Below are 24,995 nucleotides of genomic sequence, written 5' to 3' on the forward strand. Positions count from 1 at the left end.
TTTATCCAAAGGCGTGCTATGATCTGGAGAACAGATATTCTTCCTCCACTTGGTCTTTTTCTGTGTCGAAGGTCAGGTCAAACTCCTTTGAATGATTACAGATCTTTTCCAGGAGACTGTAATATTCTGGGGCTTGATGCAAAAAAAATCACAATGTCATTCACAGACAGCAACACCCAGAAGATCTCACCATTTACTAGAGGTTTTCTTCAACCTGAACTCTTTTCGGGACCTCCTTCATCACACTGATGAATAGCATCGTCAAGCATTCATCTCTGTTTCAAACTGCTCCTGACGTTTACGATTAGCACATCCCTAAATAGGTGCTGTTATATCAATCTTGAACGATTTTGGTCAATGGATGAGAAATACCATATTCAAAAAGAACACATAAGGCAGAATTTTGGTCTAACAAATCAAATGGTGTTTTTCATAATCAACAAACAATAAGAATAATGAGATTTTATGTTCTGCATGTCTTTCAGTTAATTGTGAAATAACTCGTACTGTTCAGAGTATAGAAGACTCCTAAAGATGTTGAAGTTCTGTCACCTTGTTTTGGTATTAAGAAGGTTTAGGTAACTTTTATATTGATTATTCAATGCCCATGTACGTCTCCTCTATATATCCTTGCTCCAGGCTAACTTTTTCCCATTTTGTTCTCTTTAGTACCATTTCTACCTACTCTTTCAGCATATTTGGAAGCATGATCCTATACTCTATGTAATTCTTCTCCATTTATTAACTTGTGTTTGTCCTTTGTTTTTGAAAAGAACCATAACATCAGGGAAATGATGACATGACTTGCACTTGACCAATTTGAGTGAGGGAGGGCTGTGCAAGGTCACCAGCCTCACTTTCTCCTCCAGAGCCATCTAGGTTCAGTGACCAGATATTCATCAAGATCACTAGAGACGACCCAGAATGCAATGGGAGACCCTGGCCTTTTTAGGCTCGGGCCCTTTCATGTAGTCACTTAGAGTGATGTAATGCCCTTTTAGTGAATAGGCCTCTTTAAGAAGTGAGTCAAGGGATGGCCCCTTTAACTAGACACTTTGAGAAAGTTATCTGTTCTAGATACTTTCACTTACTCTCCTCTTTCTCCCTTCTGAGTCTTCTGCAAGTTGGCTTCTAACCTCATTATTCAACTGAAATTGCTCTCTCTTACGTGGCAAATCCAATGGCATTTTCTCAGTGCTTATCCTTCTTCACCTTTGATCATTATCTCTTCTTGGACACTCTCTTCAATCTAGGTGTCCATGCCACTGTCTTCTTTTGATTCCCCTCCTAGTTGTCTGAATACCCTATCTCAGTATTCTTTGCCAGGTCTTCATCCATGTTATGCCCCTAACTGTGACTGTGGGCAACCCCAAGGTTTTGTCCTGGTCCTTCTCCTCCCGCTCTTCTATCTACTTGGTGATTTCATCAGACACATGGATGTAATCATTATCTTGATGCAGATGTTTTCCAGGTCTGTATATCCAGCTCTAGTATCTCTCCTTAGATCAAGTCCTCTATCACTACCTGTCTTCTTGATATCTTATACTGTGTATTCTGTAGGCATCTCAATTTCAACAAGTACTGTACAAATTAAATCTCATTATTCCCCCTCCTCCAAAAATAATATTTTCCTTCCACACCATTCTCTCAGACTTATACTACTGTGATGCTGATCTCAAGTTCTCACTTATATACATACCACATATCGAATATGTTGTCCAGCTTTTTTTTTGTTTTAGCGTTATGACATTTCCTGAATATGTCTCTGTTCATTCACAAAGCCATGACCTTTGTGTTTGCCCTTATTACCTCATGCATTACTGGATTACCTTTATGTTTACAGAATATAAATATTATTTTATTAGTATCCTTGACCACTAATCCATGATCCACTCAGGTGCCAAAGTGATTTTCCTAAAGGTTAGGTTTAAACACATCACTCTCTACTCAATGAACTCTAATTGAAGTAGCTTTGTTACCTTCAGGATCAAATACAAATTCATCTATTTGTCATTTTAAGCCCTGCACAACCTTTTTTCTATTTTTTTTCTATTCTCAAACTTCACTCTATAATGCAATTATACTGTCTTACTTGCTGTTCCTCTTCTAGTTATACTATTTCTCAATGCATCCTTTCTCTCCTCACCTCTAACTCCGAGCTTCTCTGGCTTTCTTCAACACTCACCTCAAGGGCCCTTTCTACAGGAGTCCTTATCCTGCCATTTTTTTGTTATAGTTCAAATTGCTCTCTAGAATGATGGAATAATTTCATAGCTTCACCAAGAGGGTATCAGTATGTCTACCTTTTTGAGGCATTTACAGCATTGACTATTGCCATATGTGTCATTTTTTCCACTTATTGTCTGTCGTTTGAAATTCCAGAGCTATGTTGCTGTAAATTTCTCTTATTAATAGTGATTTCGAGCAATCTACTAATGATTTGGAAAAGTCATATTACTACCAATGGTTTTTATTCTTCTGAGAACTGTTCGTTCATATCCTTTGATCACTTATTCTTTGGAGAATGATTTTTGAACTTACAATTTTGCATTAGTTTTTTATATGTCTTTGATATCACATATGCAGCAATGTATAAGAAATTATTTTCAGAGAAAATCTGGCAGGTGTTCAAAACAAAACTGATTATCTTTCCCTCAATCCTATCCCTTTTACACATTTTTCTATTTTTGTCTGAGGTAGCAACATTCTTCTAATCTCCCAGATTTATAACTTGGTATTATCCTCAACTCCTTTTTCTCTTTCATGTCACCTATCTAATAAGTTAGCAAATCTTGCCCTTTCTAGCTCAACAACATCTTTCAAACTGGAACCATTTTTACTACTCATACAGCTACCATAATATTTCAGTTTCTCATCACCTCTCACCTAGATTATTATGACATCCTCCTAATTACTCTCTATACATCTCCACTTTAGTATACTCTATGCCCAGTTGCCCACTTAATTTTCCTTAAATACAGATCAGAATAAGTCACTCATCTACTCAGTAACCTTCAGTAGTGGTTCTTTATTGCCTCTAGAATTGAATAAAAACTCCTCTTTTTAGCTTCTAAAGCCTTCTACAATTTGGCCTCAGCTATCTTTCCACTCTCTTTGGACTCTCCCTCTGTCACTTTGTGATCCAGCCAAATTGTCCTTTCTATTCTTCATACTTGACACTTCATCTCCTGTCTTCATGTCCTTTCAGTGGCTGTCCTATAGGCTTGAAATGCACTTCTTCCGTACCTCTGCCTTATAGAGCACTTTTCTTTCAAGACACAACTCAAGCACCGTCTACTTCAGGCAGCCTTTCCTGATCTCCCATGGGCAGTTATTTTCTTTATTCTGTACACACTTGTATATGTTCTTCTTGTCTCCCTCTTTAGAAGGCAAGCTCTTTGGGAGTATGAATTGTTTCATGTATTGTATTTTTACCTGGTACCTAGTATCTTTGCATTTGTATCCCAGGCACACAGTTTTTGGCACATAGTAGGTGCTTAACAAATGTGTCTTCTTTTATTGAGGTGGTGACAATGGGATTGAATATATATAACCAATTCAGTTTTAAATAGTTTTTGATCTCATTGTAATTTCATACTACATTTTTGATGTCAAGGGACAGTGAAAATATACTAGATAATACATGGGAATGAACGGTTGAATTCTCTTACCTCTCAACCTCTTCAATCTCTGCTCTCTCCTCCTCCTCCGTACAACCAAGAGCAGTACAAATAACAGCAAGACTCCAACCAAAATGCAGGAAATGGTCACTAGCATCTTTAACCCTTCATTAGTTGCCAGCCCCTCCTCACTTTGGACAACTGACTTAATAAGTGGAGGAATTGTGCCTGAAAATAGGTTCATGAAGTTAGATTACTATGAAGAGATAATGATGTAATCTTTAGCAATAATAAGTTATTAGAAAAAAGCAAAACACTGCTACCTGCGATGTCTTATAAAATTACTTACCAGACAAATGATGAATTCATTTACTAAACCTACTTCTCCCTCCTAAATATAGTACTATTTACTTTTTAACTCATCCTTTAGTAGAACAAATTCAGGTCTCTGTAACAGATCAACAGTGTTTGTGTCAAATGGATTTCATTTTGCAAAGTATTAGTGGGTGTAGGCAATGTCCTACTTGAAATTTTACATATGTGAATGACAAAGGATTGATTTGGAATTCAACATTTTTTAGACTATTCCCAACTGTATAATTGGTAGACTGTTCCAAAAATAGCATAATCAAAAAGGAGCAATAAATTGAGCAGGCAGATAGTTTGGAGGGAGACTTTAACATAAATGTCTGCCTATGGGGAAAAGAGAGCCCTTGAAACCAATTTTCATGATTTCAGGATTCAACCTGTATTTGAGCTAAAGTAGAAAAAAATTTGACTTTTCTTAATGCCTTATTTTTATGGGCTGTCAGTTAACTTTTCAAAAGGGACCTGATAGTTTTGCAAAGCTACCTTTGTATTTCTAGTTGTTATTAACCTAAATTGTAAAATGTGGATTGATTAGAATCATAAAGAAAAACAAGTAAGAAATATGAAGTATGAACTCATAGAAAATAATTTTACTGCCCATAGGTGCTGGGATAAAAGAAAAGAAGTCTGCTTTTTCATGGAGTTCTGTATTTTTTGCAACTTCATGAAAAATGCTTTCTTATACTCTATATTTTAATTTTCCCCAGAAGAAATATGTCCTTAGTGTTTGGTTTAATATTAGTAAGGAGATTGAGGGAAAAAGGTTTTGTTTTTTTTCTCCCTGACTTGAAAGTGTTTTTTGTTGAAATGGCATCCCATCAAAATGTATAAGAACTCTGTTAATAGGTACTTGCAGAGATTGAAAGAAAAAAATAGTATATGCAACAAGGGAAAATCATAAGAAGGATGAAAACTTTTAGCTAAGGATCTGGCAGAAGGAATAAATCAATAGAAGCCGCAGGGCTTAATTGGGCATAAGCTCTGAAGTCAGGACCTTCATTCAAAATTGTGGCTGATGCTTTCTCTCTGAGTGTCTGGAAAAGTCACGTGACCTCTCTAAGTCTGTTTCCTCATCTCTAAAATGAAAGGGTTGTACTAGATAATCTCTGAGGTTCCTTCCAGCCCTAGACATATGATTTTTATGAATTCTGAATGACTCTTGCCCCTATTAAGTACAAAACTTGTCAAATATACATGACAAATATTGCTTGCTGTCATGTACTACACAAAGTTTTAATAGCTTAAAACTGAACTCAGACTTTGAGGGATACTCTCTACTATTTATCATGTTTCAGTAAAATCCTTCTTTCCATATAAAATTTCTAATTGAAATGTAAACATAAATTTTGCTACTCCTAAGTTTACTGAAATGCATACTCTATGTGGTGCAGTGGGTAGAGTTCTGGGCCTGGAGTCAAGAAGACTCATCTTCCTGAGTTCAAATCTGGTCTCAGACACTATCTGTGTGACCTGATGCAAGTCACTTAACCTGTTTCCCTCAGTTTTCTCATCTGTAAAATAAGCTAGAGAAGGAAATGTTGAACTACTTCAATATCTTTGCCAAGAAAACCCAAATGGGCATCATAAAGAGTCAGACATGATTTAAAATGACTGAACGATGACATGTTTCATAGAACAAACTTCAGTTCACAGAATGTATTCATTGTTAACATTTATACTGGGTAAATTTATAGCATCATTTCCCTAATAAGGACACTGTCGATCATAATCAATAATACAAAACACAGTTATAATTTGTGCGCGTGAGGGAGACCTCTGATTTCACTGGTATAGAGAACTAGCATACTAATAAACTCCCTCTACTAATGCAGATCAGCATCTTTCCTGCAATTTAAAGTCTTAGAAAATTGCCTAAAACACTAAGATGTTAAGTGACTTGCTCAAGGTCACATAGCCAGGATGTTTTAGAGGCAGGATCTGAACCCATACCTTCTTGATGCTGAGGGAACCTCCTCTCGTACACACAATATACATATGTAACAAACATATATTACTAAAAGATGATTATTTGGTATCTCCAGGTCATAGATAATCACTTTTAAGAGCCATGCTTTGTTTTGACTTTCATAGAAGACAGTGACAGCAGAGCACAGTTAATGAAAGTGAGTAACTTATACATAAGAGACCATTTAACAATCAAGATGTGTAAGATTTCCCCAGAAATTTATTTTGAATAGGTAATATCTAAGTAACACTATTTAACAACTATGAAAATTCTGTATTTTTTTCATGACAAAGACCATTCAATGGGGTGTCTAGGTGATGCAATGGAGAGAGCTCTGGGCTTGGAGTCAGGAAGACCTGAATTCAAATTCAGTCTCAAACACTTACTCCCTGTGTGACCCCGGGCAAGTCACTTAACCTTTTTTGCCTTAGTTTCCTCATCTATAAAATGAGGTGGAGAAGGAAATGGAAACCATTCCAGTGTCTTTCCCAAGGAAACCCCTCATATGGTCATGAAGAATCAGCCATAACTGAAATAACTGAACAACAACAAAGCCCATTCAATGAATTACAAAACAAAATCAACTTTTTTTTGCCTTTGAGACATTCTGATGGGAAGGGGAGAGCCTAAAGATAGAGCCAGCAGTGACAGAGTAGAATAAAAAATAAAATTAAAACCATGCACAATAGTCCATATTAGTCAGAGAAGATACATCAATGACAGAGTGTTTACAGAAGTATTTCTCTTTTTTTTGTAGTGGGGAAGGCAGGGCAATTGGGGTTAAGTGACTTGCCCAATGTCACACAGCTAGTAAGTGTGTCAAGTATCTGAGGCCGGATTTGAACTCAGGTCCTCCTGACTCCAGGGCCAGTGCTCTACTTACTGCAGCACCTAGCTGCCCCTACAGAAGTATTTCTAGGAATATGGACCACAGCTTAGAACTAAAGCATGCAGACTTGAATACTGCATAATTCTATATTAGTACTATTTTGTTTAAGAGGTTCCTAAACTCTTAGGGTCAAGAAAAACTGGAGGCTTCAAACCTTTGTGGAATGTATTTATGTGACATTGGACTGAATTTTCTCAATAATCACATTCAGGAGAAAGCAAGAAATAAGATTATTAGATTTTATATTTGAAGACAATTAGTAAGATTATTGTCTTTTTAAAAGGCTTTTTATTATTACTGTTAATTAACTTCTCATCTTTTTGTGGTATGTCTTTGAAAATGTTGCTACCCTACTATTTTTTCATATTTAATATTCTGCTTGCTATTCCCCCACAGATAAAACAACTGATTTTGCAGCAGAATAAAAGTGGTAAGGTACATTTCTCTGTAGGCTCACTGAAAGCATCTTCAGTACAACTCCAGTAGCAGGACAGGACGACAAGGTTAATATTCATCCAATCTTGTTCTGGTATGATTTTTGTCAAACTTCAATAGGTTCCTATATTTTGAATGCTTTTCATTCCATATAACTTAGACATTTTAAATATTTGGGATGGTGACAGAATAATAAAAGTATTTATGTACATATGCTTAAATATGAGTATTTGGGATTATGACATCATAATATTGGGATTGTAACATCTATAATGAAGAAAGCAATTATCATTTTACATAATCAATTATATTATGGAAGGTTTGGCTGTTTAACTTTTCATAAAGTAATAAAATACCAAATTTAGCCAATCAGTGGAAGAAAAACATAAATTATACTGACTTAATCAATAATTATTCTGCTATTTGCTACAGTAAAAAACATTGAGGGGATGTTCCTAACACCACTGCTATGTTACCAGGCCTAATAATAGGCAACTGTTAATGACACAACAGTAAAACTATTGTATGGTTTCTTTGGTATATCAACCAGTTCAACCACTCTATTTTGTATTGTTAGAAACAATGTTAGAAGAATCAACACAGCAAAACATATTATTAATTATATATTTTAAAAGTTTTCTAACCAGTAAAATCAGTGCCATGTGGTTGTTAAAACTATGTACATCTTGCTAACATAATTTATTTCATTAATTCGAATGTCACCAAACTCTCTATTACAATAAATAAATGGACAAAAGGAAAAGAATTTATGTTTCAATATGAGCTCCTATTTTCTACTGATCTCAAATGGTACAGTTGTTTTGTTCTCTTTTTAAACAGCAGATGAAATGAATTTATTTTTTACTAGAATCCTACTCCTGCCTAGGATATAACATCTACACATCCACTACAATGAATATCCTTTTTATATATGTGTTATTTAATGGAAAGCATTCTTCTTTTTTTTTAGAAAAAAAGCTATTGCTCGTATGTCACAGGGAAAAGAATTAAGGGGAAAACAAACTATCATCATTAGTAATTGTTTACACAAAACCCTTTAAAAAGAATCTTTCAGTATTAATGGAGTTATCACCCAAAGGAGATTTGTCACCTCTTAGCTTTATAACAAGATAGTAGACTCTTTCCCTTAAGTATATAGAGGGCCAGTGAGGTCAAGAATCTATCAGCAAAGAACTTAAAAAATGACATTAAAGCCCAATAGTAATTATGGCACTTGTTCCAGCTATGGAAATGAAAGTAGAGAATGACAATCAATATATGTTCCAGGTTCTGACACTGAAATATAAAGGAACAGATATAAAATTAGGATGCTTACTGCCATCATAGTTAAGTGTAGCAAATTTGGCCTGTTTCTCTGCACAACCAGCACTGTTGCACACTCTCATTTGCAGCTCATACCAGGTAGCCTCTTGCAAATCATACAAAATGTATGACTTGGAAAGTGATGTTCGCTGAGCTGTTGTCCACACTGTGGTCCCAAATGGCCTATACTCCAGAATAAAAGAAGTGATTGGACAACCACCGTCATTCCAACCAATGAGGTTCAACCTCACTCGAGTGGTGTTAATGCTGGCAAACAGTTCTTGCTCCTTTGAAAATTGTGGCTCTGGAAAACAGTATATATTTTAATATTAGTATTTCAGATGAAGAAAACAAAAGCAAAAATAAAAGAGGAAGAGATATTTTTGTACTTTCCTTTAAATTTTCTCTTTGAAAAAGTATCTTTATTTAATTGCTACAGAATTTGAATGATAGGAATGTGGCACCTATCATATTCATCCTATGGGAGAGCAGCATATTGAGATTTTATTGGCAGCAAAATTATATTTCTACAATAATATCAAACCAGAGACCAATTTTTAAAAATTCAGTTTAATGTCATTTAAAATAATTCTAAAAGGAACAAAATCATTACTTCTGGGTTTCGGCTGACTTGACCCAATAAACTGACTTGACCAAAACGTTCTGTCTTAGTTTGCATTGAGATTAAACTTAATGTGTGTTGTAGCACATGGTTCTTAATTTGGCGTGATGTGAAGGACCTTTTCACAAAAAAATTTCTTCCTGGATTAAACTTAATGTGTGTTGTAGCACATGGTTCTTAATTTGGCGTGATGTGAAGGACCTTTTCACAAAAAAATTTCTTCCTTGTGCATTTAACAATGACTTAAACCCATTTAATTAATGAACATATAAAGTTCAAATGCTTTCTCATCTATAAAATGATGCAAAATAACTGGATAATTTCTAGGGACCTTTATAGTTCTACTCTTTCTATGGCTTTACTTGGAAGAATCATAATTTATGTGATCACCTCCTTTCTGAGAGGTACCTCAAACATAAAACACTCGTTGGCTAGGAAGGGAGAGGGAAACCATGGAATTTAAAGGGAAGTGGGGACTCTAACTAATATGAGCTTCATAATTTTTTAATCATATTATTGGTCACAAAGTCCATGTTTTTCCAAATTTTCTTATTTCTACATGCTAGTGAAGGGGTTAAAAAGTAACAGAAATAACTTTTAAGAATTGTTTCTTTCACTACACTGATAGCACTGTTGAATATAACCAAATACATTCACTCAAACATACACACGCACACACGTACATGTATATACATATATATGTGACACAACCTGATTTTTTGTTAATTCTAATGGGTTATTCTTACTATCCATAAAACATAGCAAATAAAGGCATAAAGAGAGTAAACAAACCTTTTCCTAGAGTTTTTGCTTCTATGATTTCACTTATGCGCCCTGGTCCCACTCCATTTTGAGCAGTAAGCGTGAATTTATACCAGGTGCCACACTTCAAACTTTCTAATCGATAAGAACGCTCACTAGGGCTGATAGGAAAACTACCCCACTGCTCGCTGTTATCTTCTGAGTATTGCAATATATATCCTTAAAGAAGAAAAGAAAAAGTTAGCACCATTTGGCATCAGGTATGAGGTCTACTAAATGCATATCTTCAAATTAGGGACATCATTTAAAGAAGTTTGTATTTTCTTGCTATTGTGAAATTGAAAAATGATTTTAATTATATTTGGTTAAGACTTAATATTCCTTACCCTTTCAAGTTTACTTAGGTAATCTCAGGTCACTTGGGTCATAACTGTACTCTTGTCACTTTTATCTCAACCCTAGTCTTTTGACTGGTACCTCCACACTTGTTACTTCACCCCTCACCCACATTTGGGGGAAACTTGCTTAACCTAAAGGTCAAGCTGATTTAATCTATGCTATTGTAGCAATTCCCAAATTCCTTGAATCATATGTACTGTTTACGGTTAAGGGTGTTTCAGATGGGGGGGGGTCCAAATGTTGTAACATCAAGTTGAAGTGAGATGTTTTTACTTTCTATCCAACCAGAACAAGATATATTTATGCTGCTCAAGACTTTGCCCTGTCATCTTTTTAATCACTACAAAACACCCTGTCAGCCCTCACTTGGGGTCTTTGGTCATTGAGAGGCCTTTGATCCCATGTGCTCGTAATTGCTAGCCATGCTAATAAATGGATCATGCTCAGAACGTTGTCTCTCAGAATTTCTCTATTCAAACACTATTCAAACAATGTTATAACCAATTTTGGTTAATAGAGTCTAGTTTACCTAGCACACCTCCTTGACAAACATCTAAAAATGTACCAGACCTAATTCTATTAAGAAAAAAAAGAAAAAATCATACTGAGTCATCTTCCCAGTCCAAGGTGGCTTAGGAAGAGAGACAGAGAGGTCTGGAGACACTAGAGAGTGGGTTTGGCCAGTAATACAGGTGAGCTATGGAATAGCATACAGGCACTAAAAAGGGACTGAAACAGGCACCAGGTCAGGACGCAGTAGGTAAAAAGGGATCCCAAGGGACTCCTGAACTAGCACTGGACAGAGGAATGTTGCCATCTGGCACCTTTGTTGCGCACTATGCAGTTCTGGGTTATAGATTCAGGGTGGAGAGCAAGTGGGTGGAGAGGATTGGCCCCTAACTCTACTGATCAAGGAACAAGTTCAAGAAGCAAAAAGTAACTGTTTGTCTCTGATGGCAGGATCAGAGCACAGCATCCCAGACCAAAGGGGACTCAGCAGTTCAGTTACTTTGAACCTAGAGAACCTCTCAGTGGGCTAAATGTGGTTGAGTCAAGCAATATTCTACTGAAACCTTTGATGAGGTGCAAGCTGACACATCCAAACTTGTGCCAGGAGCTCAGATGAGGAGGGCAGTAACTAGATCTATCTCTTAATTTTGGGAGTACTGAAAACCTGCAGGCCCCTAGCTGGAGCTACAGATCCTCGAGCCAGACATCCCACCCCCCAGAAGTGTGCAAAGCCTAGAATTAACGAAGTGCAAAGTCAAGAAGTAGGCTAGAAGAGTGAACTAGCAAAAAAAATCCCACTATAACAAATTATTGCTATGATAGGGAAACTCAAAAAAGCAAACACAGGAGAGAATGACTCAAAATCTGCAAGAAAAGCCTAAAAGAACATAGCTTGGGTACAAGTCCAATGAGAATTCTTAGAGTTAAAAGTTAAAACAAGAGTTAAAAATGGAGCTAAAATGATTTTAAAAAAGAAATGGAGAATAGGAGAAGCAAAACATGTAAAAAGAAGCAAAGGCAAAAGAAGAATGATATGAAAAGAGAATTAATAGTTTAGAAAAAAGGTATAAAACTTTACTTAACTCCTTGAAAATTAGAATTGGCCAAATGGAAGTTGATGACTCTGATGGGGTGCTTGTGCTTGGACCCTAATTCTAACAGCCTCTGCTTGGGTACCTGTGCCTGTGGCAGAATTCTAATTCCAGAACACATTTAGTTCCCAAAACATATTCTTTCCCAGGCAGCCTCTCTCTAGCTAAAGACCAGCATGCCCCAAACTATCTCTGCTTCTTCCTCAGTAAGCAGCTATGCCCAATTATAGATTGATTCAGGATGTTGATAACTGACAATACACTGAGTCTAACATACATCCTAGACACAGTCAAATGTATACTCCCTTACATTAATCTTGTCTAACAAGACATGTGATGGAATCCAGCTGGATATTCCCAGTCAGCCATGAACTTTTGGTGACTTAGTGACATTTCACAGGCAAAACCACACCCTCAGGTAGCACCCCTCCAGGCTATTTCCCTGTGAACTCTGGGCAAGATACCTGTGCAGTAGATACAAAAAGTGCATGTTGCTTTAAGAACTGACCAACCCTTAATCACACCTAAACCACTCCCTAATCCCACCCCAAAACACCTAATTGACAGGCTTTACCCCTAAATCTTGTACTTAAACTTTCCTTGTAGCCCTGTATGGTTGCAGATTCCCTAAGAACTCTTGCCCGCTGTATTTACGTAAAGCATAATAAATCTTTGCCTCCTCGACTTAAAGAATGCTTGGGTCTGCGAATTCATTCCAGGCCGCCTTGCCTTGGGAACTTTGGTTTGGGATTTCTACATTCTTGGGTTCATTTCTCCCTCAACAACTCCATGAAATACCAAGAAATGTAAAACAAAGTCAAAAGATTGAAAAAGTAGAAGAAAATTTTAAAAAAAAGAATCTCAAAGTTAAAACAACTGACCTGGGAAATAAAAGAGTAATAAGAATAATTGGACTACCCAAAAGCCATGAGCAAAAAGAGAGTCTAGACATCGTATTTCAAGAAATCACAAATGAAAACTGCCAAAGAAAGCTTAGAACTAGATAACAAAACAGAAATTGAAAGAATCTACTAGTCATGTCCTGGGAGAAAGTAAAAAATGAAAACTCCGAGGAATATTATAGCTCCCAAGTCAAAGAAAAAATACTGTAAGCAGCCAGAAAGAAAGAACTAAGCTACTAGGGAGCCAAAGTCAGGATGACACAAGATTTAGCAGCTACCAATATAATGGAATCTTAGAATATGATATTCCAGATGCAAAGGATATTGACTTGCAATGAACAATATCCTGACCAGCAAAACAGAGTATGAAACTACAGAGGAAAATTGACCTTTAATGAAATAGAGAACTGTCCTCAGCATTCCTGATGGCAAGACAAGAGCTGAGCAGAAAATCTGAGATACAAACACAGGAAACAAGAGAAGCATAGAGAGGATTCTGGGAAGATGGTAGAGTAGGTCAGAAAACTTTCAGCTCTCCAAGTTTCTTCCACAAAAAAAGATAGGACATTGCCACAGAGGGAATGTAGAGCAGTAGATATAAACCAAAATTAAGGTAAAGCAGTTGTTCTCCTAAGAAGACCCCAGGAAAGACTTGAACTCCAAGGGCTGAGGTTCAGCTGAGAAGTGCAAATACCTCTAAGACAACTCTGTGGAATCAACAAGCAAAAGCCCTGCTGGCAGCTGGGATTGCAAGGCAGCCTCAGCCTTAGAAATTTTCATCTCTGGCACAGTGTGGGGTCTGAGGAGGAGAAGACTGAAGGACCTTCCACTTTCAAGGGATGCCAAGCACAGCTATGCTGATCAGATGTGTCCTGGGATGCGGCTATGGGGAGAAGGAGCTAGCACACACCTGGTGAGTACCACAGCAGAATGATGGGGACTCTGCTGGGTGTGGGCACTTGCAGGAGAGCAGAGTCGCTGGTTCCAGTTCCAGAAAATAGAAGACAGCTGTAGTGTGCAATCACTGGAGGGACCACAGGGAATAAGATCATTTTTGGGACAGTGTGACTCAGGACTCTAGCCATGGCTCAGGAGTGGAGAGCCAAAGGTTGAATCCCAGGATAGACCTCAGAAAATAACAGTAACATGGACCTGAGGCTTGGGGCATTATTCCCCATACCTCAGGAATAGAACTTGATCACACTAATAGCTGCAAAAAAATAAAATAAAAGAAACAAAAAATGAGCAAGCAAAGGAGAAAGAACCCACCTATAGAGAGATACTATGGGGATAGGGAAGATCTGGGTTTATATTCAGAGGAAGATAATGGAGCTGAGAAAACCATTCCTTTTTCAACGAGAAGCATCAAATGGTCCCAAGCACAAAAAGATTTCTTAGAAGAACTTTTTAGGACTTTAAAAATCAAATAATAGAGATCAAGGAAAAATTAGGAAAAAAATAAGAGCAATCCAAGAAAATCAAGAAAATTATGAAAAGAAAGTCAACCAACTTGAAATAGAGAGCCAAAAACTTAAAGAAGAAAAGAATTCCTTGAAAACTAGAACTGGGCAAAGGGAAGCTAATGATGTTCTAAGACACAAAGAAATAATAAAACAAAAAAATCAAAAGAATGAAAAAATAGAATATGAAACATCAGAAAAACAACTGATATAGAGAACAAATTGAAGAAAAATAATGTAAAAATAGTTGGACTGCATGAAAATTAGGATAAAAAATCTTGATACAATATTACAAGAAATTATCAAGGAAAATCGCCCTGAAGTTCTAGAACCAGGAGAAATAGAAAAAAAACCCAACAATCACTACCTGAAAGAGATCCCAGGAGAAAAACTTACAGGAATATCATAGCCAAGTTTCAAAACTCCTAGGTTAAGGAGGAAATATTGGAAGAAACAAAAAAAAATATAAATATTGTGGAGCTACAATAAAGGATTGCACAAGACCTAGCAGCTACTATGTTGAAGGACCATAGGTCTTAGGATGCTATATTTTGTAGAGCAGAAGAGCTGGAGTTATGAACAAAGGTAACTTACCCAGCAAAGTTACGTATAATAATGAATGAAAAAATGGAAATTTAATGAACTGAAAGACTTTCAGGTTTTTGTGACAAAGCAGCAGAACTTAAGGTACAAAGTAAACATTAAGGACCAATTATAAGAGACTCGATAAGGTCAAATCATTTACTTATTTTATATGAAAGTATTATTGATTCCATTATGACTGCTATCTTTATTTTGGTAGTTTAAAAGAAAGACTTGAGCTGAGCTGAGTATGATGGGGAGATTCTAAGAAAAAATTGTAGGGAGAGATAAAAAGGAGCAATTTATCTCATAAAAATGAAGCAAAAAAGGAAAAATTGATATGGAAGAAGCTAGTGGGGGGGGGGTAGGGCTGGTAGTGTTGAAACCTTGCTCTCATCAGGAATGGGTTAAAGGGAGAACAACTGTAGCCAGAATGGACTTTGTTTTCTTTGAATGACTCAGCCTCGTTGAGCTTCCCTGGACTCTGGGGCTTGCTCTTCCAGGGCAGGACCAGAGCTTCCTGTGTGATGAGTCGTGGCGCTGGCTGAGGGGAGGTGTGTTAACATGGTCTATGCTGGGGGAGGGGCCAAGTCAAGAACCAATCGGCCCTGGTCGTTCAGGCGGCGCTTGATGATGTCAAAAACTCTATAAGAGGGGAGAGGACAGCTTGAAGATCCTCCTTTCCTTTTCCGGTTGGAGCCAGAGACGCCTACAGCCGAAGCTGAGCTGTCGGTAGCAGAGCTGACTAGAGGCTAGTGGGTAATCTTCTTACCGTAGAGGGGAAGAATGTATACGATTTTGCCTTATACCATCTCGCTTCTCTGTGGCCTCCTATTTACCCTTGTGAGGCGGACTTATTGGGCCTGGAAGCTTTTGATGAAAATATCAAAATGGGGACGCTGGTTTGTGGGATTGTTACTGTGGAGTGTAAATACATGCTTTAGTTCTCCTGCCTTCTGCCTAGAGAATTCCTTATATCCTGCAGTTCCGGACCTTTTAGGCACATATGAGATTCTCTTTGAAATCATAAATTCTGCCTTCCTAATATAACAACATACATATCTAGAAGTATATAAAAGTCTTCTATATTCAGAAAGGTGTAAGAGGGCAAGGGGATAGAGTAGGGGTAGAGGATAAGGGAGGAATTATTGGAGGGGTGGGTAGGTTAAGGAATGGGAGGGCAAGGTAGCAGGTAGAAGTAAAGTAGAGGAGTGAGAAGGGATAGGAATGGGATGACAAGGCTGGTGAGGAGGTATAGGAAGGAGGAAAATACACAACAAATAATTATAGCTTAGAATGTGAATGGGATGAATTTACCCACAAAATGGAAAGTGACAGCAGATCAAAAATTTTAATACAACAATATGTTGTGTTCAGGAAATACTATAAACAGGAGAGGTACGCACAAACATGAAAAGGTCAGGAGTAGAATTTATTATATTTAAAAATGGGGCAGTAATCATTATTTCAGACAAAATGAAAGCTAAAATAGACTTAATCAAAAGGGAAAATAGGGAAACTACATTACATGTTAGCCATATTATGCAATATTGCTTTAGACCATTTAAACTAACTAGACAGTATAAAATATCTGAGAGAATACCTACCAAAACAGACAAACTATACAAACATAAACATACAACACTTTTTATACAAATAAAATTAGATCTAAATAATTGAAGTAATATTTATTGCTCATGAGTAGGTAAAGCCAATACAACAAAATATGACAATTTAACCTAATTAATCTATTTATGTAATGCCATCCCAATTAAATTACTAAAAATAATCTTACTGAGTTAGAAAAAATAATAACAAAGTTCATTTAGAAGAACAAAAGGTCTGTAACTTCAAAGAAACCAGGGGAAAAAAAGATGTAAAGGAAGCAGATTCAGTTGTATCAGACCATGAACCATATTACAAGGTGAGAGCATTGTTGAAGTATAAAATGGATAAGTTTGATTACTTTAAATCAAAAATTTCTTATATAAATAAAACCTATACAGTCAAGAATAGAAGGAATGCAGAAAATTGTGGAAAAACTTTCATAGGCAATCTCTCAGATAGAATGGGATTGGGTTGAAATACTGTCGTGGTATAGGAAATGATGAGCTGGTTGATTTAGAAAAACTTAGAAAGACTTGGACTTATGAAGGAAGATGCTATCCACCTACAGAGAAACAGTTGTTAAGTAGAAATAAGCATAGTGCAGTCATATATATACATATATATATATATATATATATACACACACACACACACACATATATACACATATATACGTATATATATGTATATGAGTGTATATGTGTATGTTTATAGATAGCTATGTATATGTATAATCTGTATATGTTTGTATGTATGTGTATATATCTATTACCATCTATATCATCTATCTGTCTGTCTGTCTATCTATCTATCTCTCTGTCTGTCTGTCTGTTTGTCTGTCTATCTCCACACTTAATTGTAGTCATCTTTGCGGGGGAGGTCAGAGAAGGGAAAAATAAAGTAAAAAGTGCACAGTGGAGAAAAAAAAAAGAAAACCTGCAGGGCAGGAAAGAAAAGCTGGACATCTTTGAAAACAATGTGTAGCATTTATTATATAGGTTTTCTTGAAATGGAAATTTATTGCTTCCTTCCTTCCTTCCTTCCTTCCTTCCTTCCTTCCTTCCTTCCTTCCTTCCTTCCTTCCTTTCTTCCTTCCTTCTTTCCTTCCTTCCTTCTTTTCTTCCTTCCTTCCTTCCTTCCTTCCTTCCTTCATTCCTTTTACATGGCCAATTTAGGACTTATTTTTGCATGACTATTCATATTTGCAAGAAGCCTTGTTTTCTTATCTTCTTGGTGGTTGGGGAGGGGAGGAAGGGTGAATATTTGGAACAGAAAGTAAAATTGATTTAAAAAAATATAATGCAATATTGTTTGGCATATTGCAGAAACCATATCCAGTATCATTTGTGTAGTATTCTAAATTGTCAGAGCAGAGAGAAATATGCTTCCACATTCTATCCCCTCTGCTTTTAAAAAAAGAAAATAAGAAACTCTGAAATTGATTATGAAGGATACAAATGGTCTTTTCTGAATCTTTGGACTCAGGAAAAGATGAAGCAGCATTACTAAGATAAATATAGTTTTTGAAAAGAAAAATGTCATTAGGAAATGTCACTGGGACCTACAATTACCTAGCAAATGGAAAAATAAAATATTTAGGCTTTATAATCTCACGGACTAGTGAAATTAGATTTTTTTCCCTTTTAATTTCATTAATGATTCAGTCACAATGCTATGTCATACATTTATGTGCTCTACAACAGGGTTCCTGCTATTAATCACAAATGATGGTGAACATTTGAAGGTCAGTATTCTGCAGTGGGTAGAAAACTGGCATTGGGTTTGGGAACATCTGGCATGTAATAGCTGTGTGACTAGTGGAAAGTTACCTAAACTCTCAGTGCCCCAGGAACCTCTCTAATACTGCAAGTTATCAATGAGTTACTTATTTGCATTTTGGGGGAGAATTTCCACATTGGAAGTGTCCCATGATAATGAAAACACAAGTCCAGAACTCTCCCCCTCCCCTGAAAAAATCCACTCCCATCATATACACAGGACTATTTCTGTTTTCTAAACTATTTTCTAAACTGGATTATTTCCAAACTAAATTATTCCAAGCTAAGGATTCAATTATGTAGATGTATAGTTTCTTATGTGGATAACTGTAGTTATCTGATGGTTAGTTGAATAAATTAACACAATAACCAGAGGGTGAGCTGTTTCTCTTAGTGAATTGTCATTGTGTGTGGTATGTAAGAAGTGCCTAGAGTTAAGCAACCACAGTTATAGGTTTTATCCTCTTACCTCTAATAGAACTGCCACCATTATCTCCAGGTATCCAGGAAAGAGTGATTGAGGAAGACGTAGTTTTAGATACAGTAAGTCGAGGTTGATCTGGTGGAACTAGAATTAAAACATTTTGAAAAGAAAAGAATTAGCTGTTCATGACAAATCTTTTCTTACAAATATGTAAATCATTTCTGTCAAAATGTCTAATTTGTATCAACCAACCAGCATTTATTATACAAACACAAAGAATAAAACAATTCTAACTCTCCAGGATCTTCCAGCATTTGGAAGATAAAGTACAAAGTCTATCATATAAAACAAACCAACTAGAGTTGTATTAAATTTTATTATTCATTCCTTCAACTTACTTGTACATCACAACATATCTATTGAAACTATCTTTTAAAATAACTGGAGATATAAAATACTATCTACTTTTACTTCCCACCCTGGTTTCATTATGAGATTAAAAAAGTCATATGTAGATGCTCCCAGGGATTGATGAGAAGGGGGGATGTATATTTCCCAGAAAGGGGAGAGAGAGAGAGAGAGAGAGAGAGGGAGAGAGAGAGAGAGAGAGAGAGGAGTTTTGTACAAATTCAGTTTTCTCAGAAATACTACAAATATCCTGTGTTTCTTGTCTTCCAATAAACCTATCAAGTCACCTTATCTCTAAAGATAAAAGATTTATCAATATTCAGAAGCATATGAAACTGAAAGATTCTTAGAGTATGATGAATCAACACTTTTTCCTCATTAAAGCATTTAACTTCTTGGAATTTAACATTATTTTGGAGTAACTCACAAGAATAAGCCAACATTATTCTGACATTCTATATACATAAACAAAAGGTTTGTGAAATTCTGGGTCAGTTCATCAGATTCATTCAAAGAGTCTCATAAATTCTTTTTATCTCATGTTCTAAGAGACACCTTTTATAATGATCTCTAGTCATCATCTCTCTTTAGGGTACCAACAAAGGTCTATCTATTAAAAGGACTTAGATGATTTCCTGTTAAATTTTCTTTCAATTCCTGTTGAACTTTTTTTGCAATGTTTCTTATGCATTTTAGTGATAATGAGTTGAGTTATGATGACATCTGAGGAATAATTAGAGAAGTGAATATGAAATTTGAAATTGTCACCTATTTTCACCTTGAATGGGAAAGGAGAGCTTATTTTTTTATTCCAAAAAACAACTTGCTTATAACAGCTAGCATAGGTTCTTTGATCTGCTTTTCTAAGGAAAGCAACTTAAAGGGATTTATGATCTCACTTTAATCAAACATACATGTATCATTCACTTAGTTCAGGTGAAAAAAGTCAGTACACTGAACTTCAGAGAAAACACAAACAGAAATTACAAGCAGAAATTATATAAACAGAGCAAATAAACACAAATCAGCCAAACAGGCTTCTGGCTGTCTGTCCAAGACATTACATACATAGTTACTAGAGAGAGAAGCACCAATATCTGGGTTCAAAGCTGGGGGGTGCTCCTTAATGGCTACCCAGAATCTCCTCTGGTCGAATCACACAACACTCTTCCAGTGAGTGAGCCCCCAAACAAAACCTTTCCTCCTGAAGTTCTGAGAGTTCTCAACTCTCAATTAATTCTCAATTCTCCATTCTGAGTTCAATGGCTATCCTCTGGGTATATATATATATATATATATATATATATATATATATATATGTATACCCTTTTACAGGAGCCTATGGCTTCACACCTCTCAAGGACTTCACACCTCTAGTGACCTAATTAGCAAAAGGGTGGGGGGCCTGCCTGCAAACAAAAACAAGGCTCAATCAAAGGCATTTGATTGTCTTAGTGCTGAGAAGCACTCCAAAAGAAAAAAAAAAGTAAAAAGTCCCACTTTACTTGCCCTTATACCTATTCGCATGAATTTTATGCTATTTAGTTCTTTAATATCTCCAGATTTTAAAGACATAGGTATCATTACCTAATTTACAAAGAAGGGCAAAGGAAGCTGACAGCAACAACTATCATGGCATATTATCAGCACTTATATTGGTTATTTAGTAAGAATCCTTCTGGGCAAGGCACTAAATTACACAATTGCTTAACTTTGCCATATTTGAAACAGAATGTTACTATAAGAGACATCAGAAAAATGAATAACTTCAAGACCTTTATACTGTACTTGTTAATCTGAAAAAAATAAAGACTGTGAGTTGTTCTAGGTTCTGTCCTAAAGCAAGTATTACCTCATTGAAAAAATAGTTATTATTGGATTTGATGGCATCATGCTTACTGATTAATTTCCAATCATGGTGGACTAATTGTTACAAGAATTTATAGGCATCACAAGTACGGAGCACCTTTAAAAATGCTTAAGAATGTCAACCAATACCCTCTGTATCATACATACAAGATATTATGTACTGTTTTTTGGAACTACATAATGCTATAAATTGACAGTAAGCTGGGATTCATCTATTAACTTAGTAGCCTGGAAATCTTCAATATTAGACTAAAGATTTTATAACACAGAACTGAAATTTTTCACTGAATTCGAAAATCATGTTGTCTGGAGATAGGCAGTCAGAGAATGGCACTGGTGGAGAATCAGATGCTAGAGTAAATGCAGTATGTTGAAAATAGTGGAAATGTGAAGTGAACACTCTATGAGACCAAACTTCTGATGTATAGTGTCTAGAACCTCTCACTGATAAAAGAAAACTTTTCTTTCTACCCATCAAATTTTCTTCCTGACATATATATATGTGTGTGTGTGTGTGTGTGTGTGTGTGTGTGTGTGTGTGTATATATAGGCAAAACTTATGCCATTTAGGGTTAAACATATTCAATATCATTTTGGTTTGGCATGAAAATGAACTTAATCCTGAATAAAAAGTTAAGAGTCAAAGTCTATGTTCTCTACCCACCTAGTTCACATTCCTTTCTTTATTATGCATATTTATAAGCAACAAAACCATTACTTTGGTTCTGTGTTTAATAAGTGGAAAAACCTGATTGTCTGGCAGGGAAAACCTTGCTGTCTTCTTATAGTAACAACCAATTAAAACTACTTCTTCTGACATGTTCTGCATGCTTCCTTTTGAACAGATGCTATATTATGGTATGGAGAGGGCTAAAGAAAGCGTCATAAGAACATATTGAAGTATAAGCTGAAATATTATGGGAATGCTGTAAATTGACAGAAAATAAAGTAGTATGTGGAAATCAGAGATAGATGAAGTCATTCACTTAAGACTTGTAAACGTATAACTATAAAGTAGTTTTCTGCTTTCTTCAATAAATATTGCTTTTTAGGCAGAGTCATCACATGTAGTAAGAGTCTCCTCTACAATAATCTTGACAAACAATCTGGCAATTCTTGCTTGAAGCAGCCCATTCCACTTTCAGGGGACTTACATTAAACTTAAATCTGACTCCCTGAAACTACTCTCACACCTTGCTCCTAATTCTCCCCCTGGGATCAAAAAAAACAAGTCTAATCCCTTATTCCTTCAATGAATTCTGATACAAAGTGAGCATAAGGGCTATTCTGTTTATTAGAGAATTTCCTTCCTAAAATTTGGTGCTTGTTTTATGCTTTGAGTATAGCCAAATTACTTCAAATAGGTATATACATATTGGAGGGGGGAAGGCAGGGCAGTTGAGGTTAAGTGACTTGCCCAAGGTCACACAGCTAGTAAGTGTGTCAAGTGTCTGAGGTCAGATTTGAACTTAGGTCCTCCTGACTCCAGGGCTGGTGCTCTGCTCACTGCACCACCTAGCTGCCCATTTCTATTTCTTAACTATTTATTCATATAAGCTATTTTTCCAACAAAAATTATCCAATAAATGGACAATTTCTTACCTTGTACTTGCAAATTTAAAATAATTTCATCTGATCCCCAATTGTTGTTGGCAACGCAGCTATAATACCCAGAATCCTCTGCTTTCACAGTACGGATGACAAAGCTGCCATTGCTGAAGATGCTTCTTCGCCCATCAACCATTACTAGACTGGGCATCCCGTTACTACCTCACAGGAAAAAAATATGAACAAATTAAACAAGTTAAAATCAAAATTAGTCAAAATAGAGGGGAAAATATAAAGATTCCTTTTGAAACTAACTTGAAATTTGGAGACAATACAATCTCATATTTTCGTTTATTTGTTTTGGTCTGGAACTATAATTTCTTTGATGTGGAAACTTCCTATGCCCAATGAGGAAGAGAAATTTTTGTGTTACTTTATAAAGCTTAGAGTTATCTGGAGCAATGAAAGATTAAGTGATATACCCATGGTTTCATAGCTGGTATGTATGAAAGAAAAGATTTGAACTTAGATTTTTCCTGATTCCATGTGCTCTCTTTCATATACAATATTGACATAGATATATGATAATGTAATTAATAAGAATTAAACTAATGAATTTTTATTTCTCTTACACAGTGCTTTGTTTTAAGATCTTTGTCTATTATATTTGCTACCCAAATGGAACTTATATTATTTTTAACATTCAACACAAATGCATATTTCTTCAAAGTGGGATTCTTTGGATTAAAGTGTCATTTGAGTCAAAATGGTCCAGGGGTAATTCACTGAATCTTATAAAGTATTAACTTCAGTTTACTTTGGTTGTCCTTGGTGGAGTCACTTTACAATTATTGAATCTTTCCACATTTTAAGGAATTAATGATTTATATGCAGTCAAAAGAGATACATCACAGACACACCAAATGATTACCTAGTGACCTAAAGAATGACCAAGTGATAAAATGTATAATTTAGCCCAGTTTCATTATTTACCTTGACTTTCAATTATAAGGAGATTAATTTTAACTAGGTTATGTTTGCCCTAATGCTTTCTGCTCTTTTAAAGCACATTTTGTGTGAAAAGTTCTGGACTACAAAGCATATCTGCAAAGATATCTATATTAAGTAATGTAGCTACAAAATATAAATGTATCCTTTATCCTCAGTAAAAGGGTACAAAGGTTTTAGAAATTTTGGGGGTATGTAAGACTGGCATTTTTGAATGCCAAAATAGATTTCCAGAATGGCTAAACAGGTTGATAGCTCCAACAACAGTGTGTTAGTGTTCCTGTTTCCCCAAAGACCCTTCAACAACTGTGTTTTTCCTTTTTTGTCATTGTACATTATTTCATGCATGTATGTGAAACCTCAGAGTTGTTTTAGTTTGTATTTCTTTAATTGTTAATGATGGGGAACATTCTTTTTCACATGACTGTTAGTAGCTTGGATTTCTTCCTCTGAGGACTATCTGTTCATGTCCTTTGATTCTTTATGGGGAAATGGCTCTTACGTATATGAATCAGCTTGTAATATGTTGGATAATATGTGTCAAAGGAACTTACTACATGCATTTTCCCCTCCAATAAATTGTTTGGCTTCTAATTTTAACTGCATTGAGTTTATTTGTGCAGAAACTTTTTCCATATATTTGGAATTTATTTTGGCATATGGTTGGAGAAGTTAGACTATATCTAATTTCTGCCAGACTGCATTCCAATTTGCTCAGCAGTTTTTGTTGAATAGTGAGATTTTGTTGGGGTCTTTGATTTTATTGAATACAATGTTCCCATGTTTGTTTGCTTGTTCATTGTACATATTATCTGTTTGGTTGATTCAATTTATTTTTCAACCAGTATCAAATAGTCGATTACTGCTTTTTAGATTAGTTTGAGGTCTATCTGATGTTGCCAATTCACCCGTATTAATTCCTTTGGGTATCTTTATCATTCCTCCACATTAATTTTGATATTTTTTCTAATTATATGATGCAGTCTTTTCATAGTTTTATTGGTATGACATTGAATAAAATAATTAATTTAGTTTGTATCGAAATTAGTTGTTCTCTGAATATTGTGCAGGATTTTCTTATAAATCCATCTTTTTCCCCTTTGGGAAAGAATATATGGCTTGTTCAATTTATTTTTCTGAGATTGGGTTCCTTTAAACTATTTTTCCAGTTAATCCATTTTACATTTTTTGGTTTAATATGGATCTATTTATTTAAACAGTTTGTTTTGCTGGCATATAATTGGGCAAAATATTTTAAAATTATTTCCTTTTTATGGTTTCTTTGTTGTGATTCTTCCTTGACACTGAAAATTTGGTTTTGCTCTCTCCTTTTAGTTGATTGGCTTAGCTATTTTATTATTTATGTTTATTTACTAGGCTTAGCTATTTTATTGTTTTACTTTAAAAGTTTCTAATCTTATT

The 24,995-nt window shown here is 35.7% G+C and overlaps 1 protein-coding gene across 1 annotated transcript in view; it reads right to left on the reverse strand.

Annotated features, from left to right (window-relative positions):
- DSCAM (DS cell adhesion molecule) overlaps positions 1–24,995 on the reverse strand; it is a 776,379-nt gene that overhangs the window by 69,075 nt on the left and 682,309 nt on the right. Inside the window, exons 23-27 of the mRNA XM_036744150.1 lie at positions 22,620–22,783; positions 18,786–18,884; positions 10,017–10,205; positions 8,616–8,906; positions 3,672–3,848 (exon numbers count right to left, since the gene is read on the reverse strand). Coding sequence (XP_036600045.1) covers positions 3,672–3,848; positions 8,616–8,906; positions 10,017–10,205; positions 18,786–18,884; positions 22,620–22,783 — 920 coding nt within the window. The remainder of the gene's footprint in view (positions 1–3,671; positions 3,849–8,615; positions 8,907–10,016; positions 10,206–18,785; positions 18,885–22,619; positions 22,784–24,995) is intronic.

The sequence above is a fragment of the Trichosurus vulpecula genome, chromosome 2 (genome assembly GCF_011100635.1).
Source record: "Trichosurus vulpecula isolate mTriVul1 chromosome 2, mTriVul1.pri, whole genome shotgun sequence".
NCBI classification, from domain to species: Eukaryota; Metazoa; Chordata; class Mammalia; order Diprotodontia; family Phalangeridae; genus Trichosurus; species Trichosurus vulpecula.